This window comes from Prorops nasuta, unplaced genomic scaffold, assembly GCF_024137725.1.
Source record: "Prorops nasuta isolate Cenicafe-Biocafe unplaced genomic scaffold, Cenicafe_Pnas_1.2 PNAS00001, whole genome shotgun sequence".
Classification (NCBI taxonomy): Eukaryota; Metazoa; Arthropoda; class Insecta; order Hymenoptera; family Bethylidae; genus Prorops; species Prorops nasuta.
Genome location: NW_027116798.1, coordinates 9,542,509 through 9,564,413, shown reverse-complemented (window position 1 = coordinate 9,564,413; position 21,905 = coordinate 9,542,509). Strand labels below are relative to the sequence as shown.

Genomic DNA, 21,905 nt, shown 5'->3' with positions numbered 1-21,905 from the left:
TGAAGTTGAAAGCAGTCTAAATCTTAATTTTATTCCTCTCGTATAAAATTATACAATAATCTTCTTCGTCTCATTCAAAAACCTTAAAATGATTAAGCTTTTGATTGAAATAATGAAAATTTCTGTACTACTTCCTAAATTACAAATATATGAAGTTAATTTTGTTTTAATTTTATTGAGACCATATATATATATATATATATTAGACCGCGTCTCAAATTTTAAAATATTTTTTAATGTACCTTACATCCCACTTGCCTCATTTTTTAATTTTATCTTTAACATGATTTTCCCGCAACATAGAGATTTTACGTTTTTCTTCCTATAGATCACGGAACAACCATTTGATTTTTCCATAACATTGACACAAACAATTTTTATTTAAATAGGTTTTGGTATACAAAACAATTTTCTACAATATATATTCTGTTGCAAATTGCTAGAAAGTTCAATTACACATTTTGTTAGAATATCTCGTTAGTCATTTTATTACTTTATTAATTCTCAGCAAAAAACAGCACAGTATATTCAACGTAGTGATTTTACATGACTTTTTGATACTTAAATTATTATAATTAAGAAATATCTAACCAAAGTTAAAATAAAAAGAGCTGATATTCTGTTTTTATTAAATATTCGTTTAAATTTTTCTATATATAGTAATTTAAGCACGAAAATTATGTTAAAATACCACATTGAATATACTGTGCTATTTCATGCTAAAAAGGAAAAAATAATAAAATTACTAATGAGATGTTCTAAAGAAATATGTAATTAAACTATTTACTACTTTCGATTATTTTTGTTTTAAAGCAAATTGATGGAATATCTTTTCAAATAGGTTTTAAATTGTATCACTTACATCCTACATTTACTAAAAACTTGATGAACTTCACTTTCATCCCTTCGCAGTGCAAGAGGGTCATTGATAATTTCTTCCAAATCCTCATAAGCTTGCGCTGATGGTAAATTTCAAGGTGGCACAGTGTTTTTCTTTAGCCTACAAACAGAAGAATCCATCATCACATCATTTTTATCAAAATGTTTATAAAATACTTTATATTTATTTAAACCATTCAAAGATAGATTTTACAAACCTGGTTTCTAATTTGTTTGACCCATTTTAGTCCAATTATATTCATTGAAATGAAGTGTCCTCGCTCCTTGCTTTTGTTTGATCATCCTGGCACAATGCATAAATAGTTTTAGGGCATTTTCTTATACATGCTAGTTGATTTTGTCACGCCCATTGGTTCTAAATTCTGTATACAACAAGAAATAGAAATTAAATCATTTTTTAATATTTCGTTATACTGAAATTAACCTAACACCTTCGATAACATTGAACTTTACTTACTTAAAAAAAAAGAAAATCAGGTTGAAGTTATTATTATACAGGGTGATTCTCTAACGGCGGGACATAGGAAATTGGTGTTAGTTGATTATAGCACATGGAATGTTGAAATCCAAGAACCCTGATTGGTCAATATCGTATAGTGCCAACTTAAAATAGGCCTTAACCAATAGTTAGATACAAAAATGAGACCCATTCGCCATTTTGGTGTAAAAGTGTTTACACACTTTTCGTAAATAGAAGCAGAAGGAAATGAATGAGCTGTCAAAAGTAGTGATTCAGATTAATTTGTGATATGTGTAACTTTGGCAAATAAAAGTGATGATTGTAATAAAAAGAGGAGATAGGGAAGAACTTGGTTTTCATAAAATTTGTTATTTAATTTATTAACTATGACTGACTCAATGAGTTTAGTCAAAGCCTTACATTATAGCGTTTCTATCTTCTTTAATAATCAAGTGTATTTTTGTAACAACAAACTCAAACTTCTTGTTATACCAGTGGACACAATGACCTATCAGGTGTTATCCATTTCCATCAAAGAAAAACATATTTAATTCCTCATTGAGTCAGTCATGGTTAATACATTAAATAACAAATTTTATGAAAACCAAGCTCTTTCCTATTTCCTCTTTTTATTACAATCATCACTTTTATTTGCCAAAGTTACACATATCACAAATTAATCTCAATCACTACTTTTGGCAGCTCATTCATTTCCTTCTGCTTCTATTTACGAAAAGTGTGTAAACACTTTTACACTAAAATGGCGGATCGGTTTCATTTTTTGTATCAAACTATTGGTAATGGCCTATTTTAAGTTGGCACTATACGATATTGACCAATTAGATAGGGTTCTTGGATTTCATCATTCCGGGTGCTATAATCAACTAACACTAATCTCCTATGTCCCGCCGTTAGAGAATCACCCTGTATAATTGCCCTTGTAGCTCCTGACACCTGACACTTAAAAACAACTTTCAAACATCTTTCAGTATTTAAAATTACTGTCGAAAAAACTTTACTTTAAGAGTATTTATACAGGGTTGTTTTCTACCAGCGAGACATAGGAGAATTCGTGTTATTTGACTGTAGCACTCGGTGGAATGGAATCTGAGCGCCCTGATTGGCGAATCTTTCTTAATGCCAACTTAAAATTGCTCGTTGCCAATAGAAAAATGACAACTGTAAGATCCTTCCGCCATTATCGACGCGTTTGACAGTTTACATGCTATTCGTAAACAGAAAGTGACAGTAAGAAAAGAAAGATGAAAAGGATATTGAGGTTAAAAGGGAGAATGACAACGTAATGAAAGAAAAGTGATGAAGATATTCAGTGAAAGATAAACCGAATATATAATTAAAATAATAATAATTTTTAATGTTCTAAATAATTATTCTCAGTATTATTAATGCTCAATTATACGTTTTAGCCTCTTTAAAAAGGATGGAAATTATCATGGTTACACGGTGGATACCAATGAAATAAGAAATTCTGGAAAATGACATTAACCTGTATAATATATTCAATATAAATGCAAAGCAACATATAGAATATATAGAATGAAACTGCAGAAATGATTTTTATCTTGTCCTATGAGAAGCGGTGAGCTGAATTTCATTTGAAGTTATTATAATTGTTATAAAATACTACATATTTTAATAACAAATAGGTAGTCCTTGAAATATTTTTCCAAATTTCATTTATCTACATCAAGAAAGGTTGATTATGATGAAAATGTACGAGAACATGGATTTACAATTCCTTCTGATATACTGCGCACCCATTTGCAGAAGGCAAAATATAAATGTTAGCATTATAGAGCTTTAATGAAGCAGTCAAAAATGTATGCATTTACTAGTACCAAACTGCGATGGAAATGTTGGTTGGGGTGTGTATATTATTCATCATGATGAAGCTTTACAAATAAATTTTGATAAATTTATATGCTTTATGAGACTTTTTTAATCTTTTAGGGAGGTGCTTATTTAGCCTGACAAACTCATCCAAAATGTAGTTTCTATTTGTTGATATATATTATGTTTTTCAGAGCCACATAAATGAAAATGAGTATACTGTTGATGGTTCAAGAGCCAAATGCCGTATGGTGATTCTGTGTGAAAGAAGTTTATACCCTAGATGTGCGAAGAGAAGATTCGTTAACTTCTGAATGGTCCAGTTTGTGATCAGATAAGTATTGCATGATTGACAGTCCGATATGTGTTAGAATAATAAACACTTTTAAATCATTTTTACATGATTGGATTAATCTTTGTTTTTTATTTGCAGTCTCTTTGAAATGTTTGTAAATCTATTATGCATGAGGTAACTCACTTAATGTGTATACCTAACATAATACTACTATTGAAGTTTCAACACAATATTTGATCAAATATTCAATATACTCTATAATTACAAAATCTGAAGCATGAACAATCATAGAGGAACATTTTGATACATTAATTATATTCATGCAAAATTTTTCAAATATTTGAATGCCTCATTTCAATTCACTGGAAAGAAATATTGTATGGAAAGTCTAAATGTTAACACAATTGCATTCCAAGCTGTTGGTTAATATGCGTTACGCACACAATTCAGCAGGATATTATTCAATGTTTCACAGTCATTAGTACCATTACTATAATTAACAGCAAACATGTCTGTATATACCTACTTCGAAGGTCTTCGATGCAAAATTTTCTTCTACAAGACAAAAATTTATGCTGCAGTATATCTCGAAAGTTAATAAAAGTGCTTTGTAAAATAGCTTTGGTTTTTAAAATCTAGAAGACACGATTACCGTATACTTTTTCCGTCAAAATGATTCATGCCACGACCAACTCAACACAAAATTTCCTTTTTACTTTACGGATAGATTTACAAACGAAACCGCATGTACTTACTGCAATTACTTTGGAACTAGGAATGTCTTTAGAATTTGTATTATTCACTAAATGATTCGTTAATTGTGTATATATTGGTTTAAGAAATCTGACATGTAAATAGAAAAATTATATTTCCATTATAAAATATACTTTAATAAATCAACATTATTATAATAATATTAACAAATAATTCACAAATATATAATAGTTGCACTATTCCACTACAAATATTGCTCGAATAGACCACCAGCAACTGCAGAACAGTATTCTATTCTTTTTTCGAAACATTCTAATATGTTCTGCAGTATCTGGGATGTTATTATTGTTTCACATGCTACAATAATTTTTTCCTTCAATTCCTCGAGGCTCTCCATCTCAATTCCATTATAAACGGAATTTTTTAATATTCCCCAAACTCCAAAATCTAAGGGCGCGAGGTCGGGCGATCTTGGGGGCCATTCGATTGGACCGTGCTTCCCTATCCATCTTCCTGTATATTTGGCATTTAAATATTCCAAGATGATTTTTGCCGTATGGGCTGGAGCCCCATCTTGTTGGAATGTAACGTTCCTCTGTGCAAAAAGAAATTTAACATTAATTCTAAAGTTTGTATTATAATAATTTGAATGTATACTCAAATATTTAATTAAATTTACATTTTGCACCACCCTTCGGACTCTTGGGTCCACCTCGTCTTTCAATAATTGCAGATACTTATCGGCATTTAGATTGCCATCGATAAATATCGGGCCAATGATGCTATCTCCTATTATACCAAGCCATACATTGAGCTTCTGTTGGTATTGAGTATGACATTCAAAATTCTCGTGCGAATTTTCTTGAGCCCAAACTCTTGTGTTCTGCTTATTGGGCGGGTGGACTAATACGAAAGTTGATTCGTCCGAAAACAGAATATCTTTTAATGAAATATCATTATTTTCTAGTTTATCTATCATAATCTTGCAAAAATTATGTCGTTTTACATAATCCGTTTCTTTTAACACTTGACAGTGAAAAAGTTTATAGGCTCGAAATTTGTTCGCTTTTAAAGTTTTCCGCACAGACGATACGGAAACTCCGACCTCCCTGCTAATTTTAATGAGCGATTGATGGGGATTATTTATAGCAGAAGTCCTAATATTCTCCTTTACTATTTCGGACAAAGCCCTTGAAGGTCGTCTTTCCTTATGATGGCTACGATCTAAACATCCTGTCTCTTCAAATTTTTTAATAATTCGCTCAACTGCATATCTACTTGGGGTCGGGCGATTATCAAATTCCCTTTGGAATAATCGTGATATTTCTCTTATGGAAATTCCGCCATAATACCATTTAATAATTTGGATTTTTTCTTTTAAATTCATCATGTTTTAACACTGAAAAATTACATTAATAATTTGCTACTGCAGCGTTTTTTAAAATTGGAATTATTTATAAATAAGCAACGCAATACTCACGTAAAAATCCTTTTACTTTTTCTACTTCTTTTATAAGTCGGGGGGACCATGCATCGGTTGCTATTCAGCAATATCCATATTAATAAATATTAGTTAGGTTAAAAAAAAGAAGGCTTGATTAACCTAACTAATATTTATTAATATGGATATTGCTGAATAGCAACCGATGCATGGTCCCCCCGACTTATAAAAGAAGTAGAAAAAGTAAAAGGATTTTTACGTGAGTATTGCGTTGCTTATTTATAAATAATTCCAATTTTAAAAAACGCTGCAGTAGCAAATTATTAATGTAATTTTTCAGTGTTAAAACATGATGAATTTAAAAGAAAAAATCCAAATTATTAAATGGTATTATGGCGGAATTTCCATAAGAGAAATATCACGATTATTCCAAAGGGAATTTGATAATCGCCCGACCCCAAGTAGATATGCAGTTGAGCGAATTATTAAAAAATTTGAAGAGACAGGATGTTTAGATCGTAGCCATCATAAGGAAAGACGACCTTCAAGGGCTTTGTCCGAAATAGTAAAGGAGAATATTAGGACTTCTGCTATAAATAATCCCCATCAATCGCTCATTAAAATTAGCAGGGAGGTCGGAGTTTCCGTATCGTCTGTGCGGAAAACTTTAAAAGCGAACAAATTTCGAGCCTATAAACTTTTTCACTGTCAAGTGTTAAAAGAAACGGATTATGTAAAACGACATAATTTTTGCAAGATTATGATAGATAAACTAGAAAATAATGATATTTCATTAAAAGATATTCTGTTTTCGGACGAATCAACTTTCGTATTAGTCCACCCGCCCAATAAGCAGAACACAAGAGTTTGGGCTCAAGAAAATTCGCACGAGAATTTTGAATGTCATACTCAATACCAACAGAAGCTCAATGTATGGCTTGGTATAATAGGAGATAGCATCATTGGCCCGATATTTATCGATGGCAATCTAAATGCCGATAAGTATCTGCAATTATTGAAAGACGAGGTGGACCCAAGAGTCCGAAGGGTGGTGCAAAATGTAAATTTAATTAAATATTTGAGTATACATTCAAATTATTATAATACAAACTTTAGAATTAATGTTAAATTTCTTTTTGCACAGAGGAACGTTACATTCCAACAAGATGGGGCTCCAGCCCATACGGCAAAAATCATCTTGGAATATTTAAATGCCAAATATACAGGAAGATGGATAGGGAAGCACGGTCCAATCGAATGGCCCCCAAGATCGCCCGACCTCGCGCCCTTAGATTTTGGAGTTTGGGGAATATTAAAAAATTCCGTTTATAATGGAATTGAGATGGAGAGCCTCGAGGAATTGAAGGAAAAAATTATTGTAGCATGTGAAACAATAATAACATCCCAGATACTGCAGAACATATTAGAATGTTTCGAAAAAAGAATAGAATACTGTTCTGCAGTTGCTGGTGGTCTATTCGAGCAATATTTGTAGTGGAATAGTGCAACTATTATATATTTGTGAATTATTTGTTAATATTATTATAATAATGTTGATTTATTAAAGTATATTTTATAATGGAAATATAATTTTTCTATTTACATGTCAGATTTCTTAAACCAATATATACACAATTAACGAATCATTTAGTGAATAATACAAATTCTAAAGACATTCCTAGTTCCAAAGTAATTGCAGTAAGTACATGCGGTTTCGTTTGTAAATCTATCCGTAAAGTAAAAAGGAAATTTTGTGTTGAGTTGGTCGTGGCATGAATCATTTTGACGGAAAAAGTATACGGTAATCGTGTCTTCTAGATTTTAAAAACCAAAGCTATTTTACAAAGCACTTTTATTAACTTTCGAGATATACTGCAGCATAAATTTTTGTCTTGTAGAAGAAAATTTTGCATCGAAGACCTTCGAAGTAGGTATATACAGACATGTTTGCTGTTAATTATAGTAATGGTACTAATGACTGTGAAACATTGAATAATATCCTGCTGAATTGTGTGCGTAACGCATATTAACCAACAGCTTGGAATGCAATTGTGTTAACATTTAGACTTTCCATACAATATTTCTTTCCAGTGAATTGAAATGAGGCATTCAAATATTTGAAAAATTTTGCATGAATATAATTAATGTATCAAAATGTTCCTCTATGATTGTTCATGCTTCAGATTTTGTAATTATAGAGTATATTGAATATTTGATCAAATATTGTGTTGAAACTTCAATAGTAGTATTATGTTAGGTATACACATTAAGTGAGTTACCTCATGCATAATAGATTTACAAACATTTCAAAGAGACTGCAAATAAAAAACAAAGATTAATCCAATCATGTAAAAATGATTTAAAAGTGTTTATTATTCTAACACATATCGGACTGTCAATCATGCAATACTTATCTGATCACAAACTGGACCATTCAGAAGTTAACGAATCTTCTCTTCGCACATCTAGGGTATAAACTTCTTTCACACAGAATCACCATACGGCATTTGGCTCTTGAACCATCAACAGTATACTCATTTTCATTTATGTGGCTCTGAAAAACATAATATATATCAACAAATAGAAACTACATTTTGGATGAGTTTGTCAGGCTAAATAAGCACCTCCCTAAAAGATTAAAAAAGTCTCATAAAGCATATAAATTTATCAAAATTTATTTGTAAAGCTTCATCATGATGAATAATATACACACCCCAACCAACATTTCCATCGCAGTTTGGTACTAGTAAATGCATACATTTTTGACTGCTTCATTAAAGCTCTATAATGCTAACATTTATATTTTGCCTTCTGCAAATGGGTGCGCAGTATATCAGAAGGAATTGTAAATCCATGTTCTCGTACATTTTCATCATAATCAACCTTTCTTGATGTAGATAAATGAAATTTGGAAAAATATTTCAAGGACTACCTATTTGTTATTAAAATATGTAGTATTTTATAACAATTATAATAACTTCAAATGAAATTCAGCTCACCGCTTCTTATAGGACAAGATAAAAATCATTTCTGCAGTTTCATTCTATATATTCTATATGTTGCTTTGCATTTATATTGAATATATTATACCGGTTAATGTCATTTTCCAGAATTTCTTATTTCATTGGTATCCACCGTGTAACCATGATAATTTCCATCCTTTTTAAAGAGGCTAAAACGTATAATTGAGCATTAATAATACTGAGAATAATTATTTAGAACATTAAAAATTATTATTATTTTAATTATATATTCGGTTTATCTTTCACTGAATATCTTCATCACTTTTCTTTCATTACGTTGTCATTCTCCCTTTTAACCTCAATATCCTTTTCATCTTTCTTTTCTTAATGTCACTTTCTGTTTACGAATAGCATGTAAACTGTCAAACGCGTCGATAATGGCGGAAGGATCTTACAGTTGTCATTTTTCTATTGGCAACGAGCAATTTTAAGTTGGCATTAAGAAAGATTCGCCAATCAGGGCGCTCAGATTCCATTCCACCGAGTGCTACAGTCAAATAACACGAATTCTCCTATGTCTCGCTGGTAGAAAACAACCCTGTATACACCCTAACAGCACATTTGACTAAAAGTCGACTGGAAGTCGACTTTTCTTAGTCATTCCGAAGTCAACTTGAAATTGTCGGCTATAAGTCAACTTTTCTTAACCATCGTTAAGTCGACTTCAAATTGTCAATTATAAGTCAACATTTTTTAGTAATCCTCAAGTCGACTTCAAATTGGAGTTAAAAGCTGAATTTTTTTGTATAGCGGTGCATTTGAAAATATTTTTCTATATTTCGATACACCGCATGTATGCAGCAGTTGGCCGAATCAGCCTAAAATTATGAAGGTTGGTCTTGAAGTTGCGTCAGAGTTGCAGTTCATATATATATATGTATATATATGTCATGTGTCCCGTGTATCCCTTATGCCCACCGGTAAAGTCATATCAATATTTTAATACATGTATATATTGATTATTTGTCTCGCCCATTTATATGCATGATAAATTTGCGTTTCTTGCAACTATTGTATACGGTAAGATTGAAAATTTCTATATATATTTTGTTAAATAAAAAGTCATTTTTGAGTAACCTTAATTCCTTTTCATAAATGTTTTTTATAATGTCTTAATCATATCTGTCGTTTAATATTTTTCTAATTTATAAAATAACTGCAATAAAATATGATTATACGTATAGAAGCAAACACATAGGGCCAGTATATAACTTAAAAGACCCTAAAGTATGCATACACATAAAAAATGTTTATTTCCAAACTAATAATATTAATGATTTGAAACATTTAACATAAAACTTCCCTAAATATAAATATAGTAAAGAATCTGTCTTCAATCTATGTTTTAGAGCTTTTTAAGTAACTGCCCCTGCACATGTTGTTTAATATTATTGTACTGAATTAACATATATATGTTAGATCAGTGACTATATAAGATCATTTTGAAAGGTAAATTTTCATTTATGTTGTTCTGTTTTTATATTATGAACTATAAAAGAGATGGTGAAACAATACATTTCGTAGACAAGGATACTGATATATATGAATAATTTAAATTTGTTCGATGAAACTCATTATATTGTAGTTTCTATACGTAAAGATTTTATGTTACATGTATTTTATATTATAATCATCCGCAGGTAAATAATTATTATCTCTTTATCACCTTTCAAAGTAAGCTTAGTAACAATTAACATAAAGGCAAATATTACTATTTTGTATACATACATTCTATTCATACGTTGTTATACTTTTTAATAGGTCTGTGTGGAAAATTGAAGAATTTTCAAAGGCTTATATCATAGTTGAGGAAAAATCTGAAAGGATTATAGCAAAATATAGAGATGCTATCATTCAATTAATCAGTGTATAATAAGTTTGACGTCATATTATATGTAAATTCTTCAGTTCAGTGTACAGGTAACTAATTACAATTTTTTATTACTTTTTCTAAGTCGAAGGAGAAACAATTAGATATAAAGGATATATATGTATAGTTTCCACCAAATCTATTGCAATCAATTAATATATTTTTAACAACCATTATATATATGCTACTCTATACTTTTAGATATTTGAAGGAGACTAATATCTTTTTTAAGGTCCACTTTAAGTTTGCAGAAGACTGAATTTAACTTTGTTTTCAACGGAGTATAAAGCTATATCTTCACTATTATAATATAAATTAGCTGCATAACTGTCAGGTAAATATATAATTATCATAGTTATTCATTTTCTAACTCAAAATAGAAACAATCATACATATAATAATTTTAATCTAATAAATATTAAAAAAAAACATTGACATTGCAAATACAGTTGCTTAATAATTTCTGAATCAGTTTGGTGTGATACTGTTCTGCTTTCAGATAAATCTGTATGGGATATTAAACAAATTGTTAAGACTTACATAAATTTGATAAGAAACTAGAAGGGATAGTTTATTAAAATTTTGGATGCTTCTATACGTATTAAGTAACAACAACTTTGAAATCTTCACAAAAATCCTTCACTTCAATGTAAGGTAATTAATTATTATCTTTTACTATTTTTAAATATATATAATATAAGTTCACTTTGTTTTTTATTTTATTAAAAGTTGATATTACCACTTTATAGTCATTTCTATATATATTGCCATTTACAGATTTTTTGCATGTTCAGCCGAAGCCAAATCAATATTAGAATATTGGAAGAATAATCTCGCAGAATAAAATGGTTATTTTATATATTTTTATTCAAATTTTAAGTATAACTCGTATACACTTTTAAGGTTTAACGCATAAGGATAACATTATTTGTGCTAGTAAACGAATTATTTTTAACATTATCTTTCAAAATGAAAAAATTTTCCGAATTATCTAAGCGTCAACAAGATAGACTTTCTTTGGCTTCATATCTCCGCTCTAATGTAAATTCATTTGAAGATGTTTCGTCTTCGGAAATTAATATAGTAGCAACTTCTTCAAATAATGCAATGAGTTTTATGATACACAACAGTTCTGATGTTACTCATTCTTCGAATGATGTATACAACGCATCACCAGTTATTGTAGATGATACTTCTGAAATGAATTTTTCTTTTTCTGATGAATGTTTATCGGACGATCTCTCAGTTAGTTCTTCTTCATCGGGAATATATGATAATAGCGATAAATTATTATTTAATCAGCTTGATAAGGCATGTTTAAAAGAAGAATTGCGAACCTGGTCGACTGATTTTCAAATTAAGCAAAACGCTTTATCAGCTTTATTAAAACTTCTTAAAGTTCATGGTCATGATGATCTTCCATCTGATGCAAGGACTTTATTGAATACACCTAAACCTCAAGCACATAGTATTATAGAGATTCCGCATGGACATTATCTACACTATGGTTTAGTAAAGGTATTAGAATTTCTTGTTCTGCAATTTCCTAATGATTTTCATGATGAGACTGTAGAGTTAGATTTGAATGTGGACGGGACAGAAATTTCTAATGCTCCAAAAAGTCAATTGTGGCCAATCTTAGGTAAAGTGGTAAATTCTTCTTTAAGGCCATTTGTTATTGGAATTTATCATGGATATCAGAAACCTAGTCTTTCAGAATATTTGAATTCATTCATTAAAGAATTTTTACATTTGCAAATTAATGGTTTTAATTTTAATGGGAAACAATGGCAGATTAAAATTCGATCTATTATTTGTGATTCGCCAGCTAAAGCATACGTAACTTGTACGAAATCGCATAATGGGTACTATGCTTGCCCAAAATGCACTGTGGTTGGCAAACGAATAAATGGACGAATGACATTTCCAGATATTAATGAGAGCCTGCGTACTGATGCCGATTTCATTAACAGATCTCAACCTCAACATCATCTTGAAGGAATTTGTTCTCCCTTTGAATCACTTTCAGTTCCCATGGTTACCAGTTTCCCAATAGATTATATGCATAACACGTGTCTAGGTGTAACTAAGCAGTTGCTAACATTGTGGATCAGTCGATCAAAATCTTCAAGAGTAGCTAAAGTTTATGTTAAAGCGTTAGCTGATAAATTGAAAGTTGTGTCTAAATGTATTCCTTTAGAATTTGCACGCAAATTTTTTCATTTAGACGACTTTCTTAGATGGAAAGCTACACAGTATCGTACTTTTTTGCTTTATCTAGGTCCTGTTGTTTTAAATACTATTTTACCGGATTCTAAACTTCTTCATTTTAATTCATTAAATTGTGCCATTAGAATATTATGTTGCGAAAGAGATTATCTTAAAAATAATACATACTCTCAAAATCTATTAGAATATTTTGTTAAAAATATGAGCATTTTATATGGACCTGAGACACTAACATTTAACGTGCATAACTTGATACACCTAGCACAAGATGCTAGACAACTAGGACCATTAGATAATTTTAGTGCTTTTCCATTTGAGAATCATTTGTTTAGCTTAAAAAAGTTGCTCAGGAAATATGAGAAGCCCCTCCAACAGCTTTATAATAGATTACATGAACAATCTCTCTTAGTTTCTAGTAGGCCTGTTTGGTCTATTCCTCAGCTTGAGAAACCTATAACATTAATGTTGCCATTTGACTGCTACGATGCACATGCAAGAATCCGATTCCCTTCGTTTACTTTAACCACTAAATTATATAATAACTGTTGTTATATACAGGAAAATAATATTACATGCATTGTGTCTATTTCATATATTGCATATCATCAAAGAACACCTGTCATACTTGGTCGTAAATTTCTGCATTTATCTAACTTACCTAATTATCCTCTTAATTCTGGTGCTGTAGGTATATATATTGTTAAAGGAATCTCCGATCTTCAAATGTGGCCAGTTTCATTAATTAAAACAAAAGGATTTCAAATTGATACTGATTGTGATTCAGAATATATTGTTATTCCTTTACTAGCACATAATGATTAATTCAAAAATTTTAAGTTATGTAGTTTCTATATCTTATAAAATTTGTTTGTTATATTAGGCATAACTTATCAACCAGTTGAATGTTTTAAAATTTACATTTTAATCGCTTATTGAAGAATTAAAAAAAATTATGGAGATCGTGATGAACTATGTAGCCAATGCATGAAATTGTATTTGTGTATAAATATTATTAATAATATATAGTTTTTTTTATATCTTTAAGTTTTTGTAGTAGTAAATATATTATACTGCTTTCAAATAATTGTTTTGCCATTAATTTATGGAGTTTTTTAATATCATTTTACAAAGTTACTTATATGCATCTATACATATATGTACTTTAAAAGATAATTTTTTTTTTTCTAATAATGGTCTATATTTGCTAAGAGTACTGAAAATATGTTTTCATAATTGTTACCCAAGAAAGCATACATGCATGTATTTTAAGATATTTGTGCCAACTCATGAGCTTTTAATCCTTTTATAAATAAGCGATTAATTTGTAAAAGCATCTAAAATGATATATATTTTATATAATAGCTATTAATACCAAAAATATGTTCATTAGGCATGGTGCGTGGTCATTGGACAAAATTGTGTAGCTACTATCCCAGAAAGCTGGATATTGAAAAATAATTCAAGCTACTGGTGGCCACCAAAGAATGTTAACGCCTCACAAGCAATAAAAAAAGCTATTGAGCCAAACGAAAATTGGGGAATTTATCCGTATAGCCAATCATTGGGTCCTGTAGGTGAGACATATTTATTAATTAATAAAAACGTTCTATACGGTGAGCCAAATTGATTCATTCTCTCATTTGAACTAATTTCACTCTCATACTTGCTTTACCTCGATCTGTCGGGTATGCAGTAGGCCTACCAGAGGAGTGAGAAAAGTACCAGGGTGAAGTTAATTGAAATGGGAATGATTCAAATTAACACTGTTTATAAAAATTTATACAAGTGAAACACAGTAATTCAACATTTTTCTTTACCAGATAGTTATAAGGAAGCCAAAAAATTGGAAATAAAATCACAAGCTTTATCATCGGAAGCAGACACGGATACTATAAAAAAAACTTTATTTGGCAAATGTAAAGAAATATTCTTCAGTGACGATTCTAATGCCTGTAAGCTGCTATAATAGATTATTATAATTCCTCATGTAATCTAATAAGATATTTTTCAATTTCTCAGCTGATGTTGATTCTCCACATGAAATTTTAGAGCCCGATTTTAAGAAAAGGAAAGGTAAATATAAATGGTACATAGTTTTAATTGAACTTTTCTTAATTGTGAAAATTATTTCCAGTTAATTTAATGAAGAATTATAATAATGAAAATGCCAAAGATAACATAATAAACTTGCCTAAGGTGACGTATGTGTCAGATTTCCAAGGTACAGAGAACATATAAATTGATATTTATACTTCATAAATCAATCAGTTATTTTATAGTATATTTGTTGTTTAAATAACTGACAAAATGTGAACATGATTTCTATTAGTCACTAATATTAAATATATTTTTAATGTTATAAATCTTTATTTATTTCCTGCAGATAATAATACAAAGAAACATCACTTGCAGTCACATAACCCTTCCGCCACTACTTCCACAATTCATCAGTCTCCTTCCTCTGATAACAGAGAACAATTGCCAGTAAATCTACCTGCTGCTAACTATAATATTGACAAATTTAATTCCAAAGCGTCTAATTATTCGCACACAGAACTAGTTACGGACTACGCTGATAACAATATAAATGAAATAGGTAAAATAATCAAATGTTTAACATTGCTATAATGTAATGTAATTACTGATATATTATACTATTAAAGGGTGCTCAAGACAAGCGGAAAATGTTGTTTCTTCGGTGCAGCATCAGGTGACGCAAATTGTGAACACTCATAACAATTGTTGTTGTAAGCATTATAATAATACTTCTACTTTCAATAGTTATTTGAAGTTATTAATACCTTTCATTTTATTGCAGCTATTTGTAGAAGTGAGAATGAAAAACAATATAAAAAATTATATAGAATGCTACATGATATCAAGTCATTACTGTTGGAAAAAAATTCAGTAAGAGGAGCAAATGTAGAAGAAACAGCTGGCAATAGCATATTATCGAAATTGCCTTTGAACACTCTATTAGACTTCACTAATTTTGAAAAACTACTAGAAGAGGATAGTTTGGCTAAATATCATTTGGTAGGTAAAGTAATCACATAATAGTGTTATCTTTCTGCTTGTATAGATGCATGATAGTAAATTAATTCTCAGCTAAAAGTAGATAAACTTAGTCTCTATGAGAGGTATTTATAGTCACATTTTATTAATAAGGCAGACTTAAGAATTTATTGTTCCATTTCTTCTGATAGAAAAGGATAACCAATGCTTGAGATGGTGTTATTTATAAGATCTGACTGTAAATAATAGCCTATATATATATATATATATAACTGGGTTATATCATTTTTACGATATTCACTTGTATTCTCCTTTCCCTTCTACAATTATAGGAAAATCTTATTTCTAAAAGTGGTGGAGCGAATGAAAAAATAGCCACAAGAAAAGCTATGAAGCTATTGTTTTCCAATGAGCTTGGCACCCTATTAACATGGGCTGGTCAAAAAAATCGCACCTGCTTTAAAAAATCCAAGTCCTGTCAAATCATTAGTGGTATTTCCTTTATCCTTTATCTATTCTCATTCTCATTAATTAAGTTTTTTAAGGTTGATTGCTCTACTGTCTTGATGAATTTTCTATATTTATCTATTTCGTGAAGGAGTGATGTGTGCTACTGACTTCAAATAAACAGATATATTTACAATCGGCCTTTTATGTTATCATTATATATTACTAATATTATATGTATAGATGAGAACAACCTACACCAATATTAATCCGTATAATTATATTATTACAACAAGTAAATAAACTAGCACTTAATCTACTAATTGTACTAAGACATATGAGCACTTTTAAATTGCTAGAAAATCTCCGATCGATATTTTCAGTGTTAAAATAATATTATTAAAAGACTGTATTTCCAATATAAAATTTACTTTTATATTTACAGATACTATATTAAAATGCATGAAAGGTAGTACTCAAAGCTCAGTGGAACAGTTGATGCAAGAATGGTTGCGGCGATCAAGCGATAGAAAAAGATACGAGAACAACAACTCCAATGCCTCTAATTTATAAGAATTATTTACTCAATAATTATACTGTATTTTTATGTCTTTTTTATGTATTTTGTTTATGGAAGTTTAATATTGTATTTAGGTTAAATATACTAAAATTAGGTCAAAATTAATATTATTTTTTAATTTATTTCATTACATTAAAAATAAAGAACTAAAAATTATACTTTACGAAGGCGGCTTGAGGTCGACTTATAGAAGTCAACTTATAATTGACATTTACAAGTCGACTATATGTTGACTTATAAAAGCTGACTTAAAGTCAGACATCGTCGACTTATAGTTGACTATAATTTGACTTATAGCTGACTTATCGTCAATATGAAATGAAAGTTAACTTGCGAAAAGTCAACTTATAGTTAACTATAAGTCGACTTCTTGCTCTTAGGGCACATTTACGGTAAAAGACTTTCAACTCTTTCAAGCAGCAAGAAATATGGCGGTCGGAAAATGGCAGGATATCGGCGACCGGCGTCGTCAAAGTAGCGACACCAGCGCCACCTAGGAACTCTGAGATTTTTTGAGGAACTATAACGTTGCCCCACTCAGCGTTGCCAAGTCCGCCATCTTAAATAATACTACACTCTATAGTAAGTGAATTTTGATATAAGGAATGCAGCTCGAAGGCCAGTGCGACCAGAGATGAAACGGGAGATTGCTCATGCGAGGTCCCGAGGCAATCCCTACCGGTAGGCGGCGCTGGTGTTGGCAAACGCGTGTCTCAGGTCCATCTAACCCGTAACGCCATCTATCGGAAGAGACCACGAAGCACGAGCGTTAAGCTTAGAATAGGGTAAAACATATATGCATTGTTGCCAGAAAGCGGAATAAAGAGAGAGCGGAGATATTTTCTCGGACCTCTCTGTCTTTCTCGCTGTTAGCTTCTAGCAGAAGAGTCGAGGCAAAATCTTTCCGTTTCGCTTTGCCGAAAATCTACCAATATTCGATGTCATTTATATTTGCAGGCCAATGCCTTTATACATGATTTTTTCAGCATATTTATTTATCAGCATTGACTTATTTAAATCAATAATAAATTAAGGAAATGCGTATTTGATATATAATAATTATTTTAACTATAATTTCATCGTTATATTTCGCTTATTTCCGTAAAATCTGAATTTCTTTAGTTTATTATTGATTATTGTAAGTCAATGGCCATTAAAAAAAATTTAATCTTAAAAAAAAAAAGAAAAGTACCGTTCAGGAATCGAACCCGGACCCACAAATCGCCACGCTATTACCTTACCGCCTAGACCACGAGGCTTCTTCAGTGCACCGTAAACAGATAGTCTTTTTAAGGGCTTGAAATCTTCTTTTAAACCATATAAATAAACGAGCAACCGACAGCTTTATTCATTATTATTTTGTCATAATGGTACACAAATTAAGGAATAATTATATTTTGAATAGTTTTCAAAAGCTTTTCCAATAGCCAAGAACGAAGATAAATAATCAACGCTCGCAGTTTCCGTTCTTGGTTATTGGAAAAGCTTTTGAAAATCTACATTATATAATTTTTCTTTAATTTGTGTACCATTATGATAGAATAATAATGAATAAAGATGTCGGTTCTTCGTTTATTTATATGGTTTAAAAGAAGATTTCAAGCCCTTAAAAAGACTATCTGTTTACGGTGCACTGAAGAAGCCTCGTGGTCTAGGCAGTAAGGTAATAGCGTGGCGATTTGTGGGTCCGGGTTCGATTCCTGAACGGTACTTTTTTTTTTTAAGATTAAATTTTTTTTAATGGCCATTGACTTACAATAATCAATAATAAACTAAAGAAATTCAGATTTTACGGAAATAAGCGAAATATAACGATGAAATTATAGTTAAAATAATTATTATATATCAAATACGCATTTCCTTAATTTATTATTGATTTAAATAAGTCAATGCTGATAAATAAATATGCTGAAAAAATCATGTATAAAGGCATTGGCCTGCAAATATAAATGACATCGAATATTGGTAGATTTTCGGCAAAGCGAAACGGAAAGATTTTGCCTCGACTCTTCTGCTAGAAGCTAACAGCGAGAAAGACAGAGAGGTCCGAGAAAATATCTCCGCTCTCTCTTTATTCCGCTTTCTGGCAACAATGCATATATGTTTTACCCTATTCTAAGCTTAACGCTCGTGCTTCGTGGTCTCTTCCGATAGATGGCGTTACGGGTTAGATGGACCTGAGACACGCGTTTGCCAACACCAGCGCCGCCTACCGGTAGGGATTGCCTCGGGACCTCGCATGAGCAATCTCCCGTTTCATCTCTGGTGCGACTAATCTCAATAAAAAAAAAAACGTGAATTTTGCTTATAAAATGCCATTGGTTATAATAACAGGCATACCTTGTAGTGGTAAAACGAAACGTACTTTTGAATTGGTTCAATATTTTCAAAATGAATTGCACAAAAATGTATCTGTTATAAGTGAAATGGAAGAAGTTCATAGAGCAGGTTATGAGAAAAACTCATATTTTTCAGGCAAGTGAAATCCAGAGTTGAAATGATATTAATTATTTAAATTTAATTTAATATCTTTCTCAGATTCTAAAATTGAGAAATGTATCAGAGCTAATATTAAATCTGAAGTACAACGTTTACTACATTCTGATCATGTATTGATACTTGATGGAAGTAATTATATTAAAGGTTTTCGCTATGAAATTCATTGCTTATCCAAGTTTTATAGAACTCCTCAATGTACTGTTTTCTGTGAAACTCCTATTGAACATGCTTGGCTGTTGAATAGTAAAAAAGATTCTATTGATCGCTATGACTCTTTTGTATTTGATGCCTTGGTTATGAGGTTTGTCTTATTTACCATTTTAGCAAATAACTTGATGATAAAGTTTAATTTAACTTGTAGATATGAACCTCCTGATAATAAAAACCGCTGGGATACCCCATTATTCACTGTTTCACTAGAGGATGAGCTTGAGTTAAGTAATATTCATGATGTCCTATATCTTGGTAAAGCTCCGGTACCTAACTTGAGCACTCAGAGTGTTAGTATCACTTGGATTACTTATAATATGATATCTCTAAAACTTTCTCAAAATGTATATTTTTTGCAGACTCTACTCAGTTCTGTTGACTATCTGTATAACTTGGATAAAATAACTCAAAAAATTATAAATGTAAGTAATTTAATCCATGGCCTATCAATATATCTCAAATCAGGTATCTTTTGTCACATGAAAAGGACAAAATCTGAAAAGTACAATTTTAGTTGGCTTCTTTTAGTTTTGTTTATATATTGTGCATGAGACACTTAACTTTAAACCTAATAAGTCTAACACTTTTTAAAGTATTTTTTTATCGCCTTCTTCTTTTTAGGAAATTTTAGCTGCTAAGCAACTAGGAGTTGAGAAAGAGATTAAAATATCAGGATGTTCATTGTCTGTAGAAAGTACTGGTAGCACTGCTAAGTTTTTAAAATTAAGAAGACAATTTTTGACATATACCAAGATGCAACAATGCACAATGGATAGAATAGCTCATTTATTTGTACAATATCTGAATAAAAATTTATAACTTAATTTAAAAAAATATCTAAATTAAGTTAGTATTTTTCTAATCAACACTGCATATAATTCTAGCCAACTTCCTGGAAATTTAAATATTCAATTTAAATTTAAACGTGGCCGGTTTAATCGAAACTCTTTCTTTTTGTCACGTTTCTCCTTAAAATCCTTAACTGTAGCTTCAGGCAGTAGCTCTCCTCGCCATATTATATCAGGTTTCTTTCTACTCAAAATTTCCAATCGACTTAGTAAATATCTTTCTGCATTGAACTTTTCTGCCTTCCTTATATAAACTGCCATTTCAGTACGAAAAGCTTTCTCCCTTTGAAGTTTACGCCTCAATCGTTTCTTCCTCCATTCATGTTTCATCTTTTTTATTAATTTTTTCCTCTTATGTTTCTTCATTTTTCTTCTTCTTATATTGATCATACGATGAGCATACTTTTCAACAAATTCTTCTTTTGCTGGTAGATCTATGCATTTGCCAGGTTCAACAGTTTGATAGTGAAAGGAATTTAATGACCCACCTAAATTTGGAAATTCTATATAAACAAATTTTTCATTAATACTTTTCTTTAAATTGTTTTTCCATTCTACTTCTATCTTCTTTTCTAATATTATTGGTGGAAGTTTGAAAGTAGTTATTGCATTAGGAAAAATGGACTGGTTTAATGCAATAGGTATCAATGCTTTGCTACATGGTTTTAACTCATTCGTGAATATACTCCGTATAAGATTATTCACTGAAATAATTTAAATAATGAACATTATTAACTCTGCACAACCCTCATTAACAAAATAGATTTTTAGTAACAATAATTTTACAATTTTGATCAAATAAAATCAATGTACTTACGAGACCGTTTTAGTCCTAACTGCCGACCTAATATGAACAATTTATTTGCCATTTTTCCTATTATAAATTATGCTTTCTTAATTTCATTTTCAAGTAAACAGTTAGGGCGATTGCTACCAGTGCTGGGATTCTGTAACTTCCCAGCAGCGTTGCCAAGTCCGCCATGTTGGAAGATACTACGCTGTATAGTTTGTTGGCGAGAATTGAATATACCACGCAAAATGTATAGTAAGTGTGATTCACAGAAGTTGAGTTCGGCTTTAGGGCCGTTTTAACGAAGCAATTCAGGCAAGCCTCATGTACAACATAACAAGCGAAAACCTGAAGATGGAAATTTAAGTTGGCAGCAGTGACTGCAAGATCTGATGACGTCATTTTTCATTGAAGCAGATATTTTAAAAATGGATAGTATATGATAATTTTGACAGGTTGAATTATCTAGATTGTTGTATTATTGATTAGTCTGTAAGATACAAGAATGTGTTAATGTACACATTATGAAATAATGTTTTTGAGTTTTATGATAAAAAATATTATAAACTATTTGGTAAACAAATGTATTAATAGAATTAAATAGACTGTGAAGCTCCATCCTAATTAAACTAGAATTATTAACTGATTTCATTGAACAATTTTATTTGCCTTTTAATCACATATAAAGGTATTTACAATGTAATCATGAAAATATAATTATTGAAACATTCAA

At 30.6% G+C, this 21,905-nt stretch overlaps 3 protein-coding genes and 2 long non-coding RNA genes across 12 annotated transcripts; 2 read left to right on the top strand and 3 right to left on the bottom strand.

Moving 5' to 3' along the window:
• Positions 1 to 14: 14 nt before the first annotated feature.
• On the bottom strand, positions 15 to 1,606 carry LOC136772608 (uncharacterized). Its single transcript, XR_010822501.1, has 3 exons — positions 1,358 to 1,606; positions 1,098 to 1,262; positions 15 to 1,000 (listed from the first exon to the last, which is right to left on the bottom strand). It is a non-coding gene; the product is annotated as an uncharacterized lncRNA (long non-coding RNA).
• A 455-nt stretch (positions 1,607 to 2,061) lies between these two features.
• LOC136772202 (uncharacterized) lies at positions 2,062 to 16,930 on the top strand. Of its 8 annotated transcripts, none has more exons than XM_066725298.1 (15): positions 2,062 to 2,157; positions 9,382 to 9,516; positions 10,446 to 10,604; positions 10,756 to 10,888; positions 11,054 to 11,208; positions 11,332 to 11,402; positions 14,174 to 14,357; positions 14,604 to 14,735; positions 14,803 to 14,856; positions 14,918 to 15,004; positions 15,167 to 15,379; positions 15,447 to 15,530; positions 15,602 to 15,819; positions 16,131 to 16,290; positions 16,691 to 16,930. In XM_066725298.1, the coding sequence occupies exons 6-15, from the start codon at positions 11,400 to 11,402 to the stop codon at positions 16,816 to 16,818; spliced, it is 1,263 nt and encodes a 420-aa protein (XP_066581395.1). In that variant the 5' UTR covers positions 2,062 to 2,157; positions 9,382 to 9,516; positions 10,446 to 10,604; positions 10,756 to 10,888; positions 11,054 to 11,208; positions 11,332 to 11,399; the 3' UTR covers positions 16,819 to 16,930. The 8 variants fall into 8 exon arrangements, with proteins under 8 accessions (XP_066581395.1, XP_066581562.1, XP_066581236.1 ...); XM_066725139.1 differs by lacking the exon at positions 2,062 to 2,157 and adding an exon at positions 8,998 to 9,209; XM_066725215.1 differs by lacking the exon at positions 2,062 to 2,157 and adding an exon at positions 8,998 to 9,305.
• LOC136772659 (uncharacterized) lies at positions 7,215 to 8,580 on the bottom strand. The gene is made up of 2 exons (XR_010822509.1): positions 8,375 to 8,580; positions 7,215 to 8,215 (listed from the first exon to the last, which is right to left on the bottom strand). It is a non-coding gene; the product is annotated as an uncharacterized lncRNA (long non-coding RNA).
• Positions 16,931 to 19,057: 2,127 nt separating the features above from the next.
• LOC136785688 (protein KTI12 homolog) lies at positions 19,058 to 20,353 on the top strand. Its single transcript, XM_066746938.1, has 5 exons — positions 19,058 to 19,300; positions 19,364 to 19,625; positions 19,686 to 19,824; positions 19,894 to 19,956; positions 20,156 to 20,353. Exons 1-5 carry the CDS (start codon positions 19,138 to 19,140, stop codon positions 20,351 to 20,353), a joined length of 825 nt encoding a protein of 274 aa, XP_066603035.1. The 5' UTR covers positions 19,058 to 19,137.
• On the bottom strand, positions 20,270 to 21,390 carry LOC136785766 (uncharacterized). The gene is made up of 2 exons (XM_066747059.1): positions 21,200 to 21,390; positions 20,270 to 21,086 (listed from the first exon to the last, which is right to left on the bottom strand). The coding sequence occupies exons 1-2, from the start codon at positions 21,249 to 21,251 to the stop codon at positions 20,443 to 20,445; spliced, it is 696 nt and encodes a 231-aa protein (XP_066603156.1). The 5' UTR covers positions 21,252 to 21,390; the 3' UTR covers positions 20,270 to 20,442.
• Between the last annotated feature and the right edge of the window lie 515 nt (positions 21,391 to 21,905).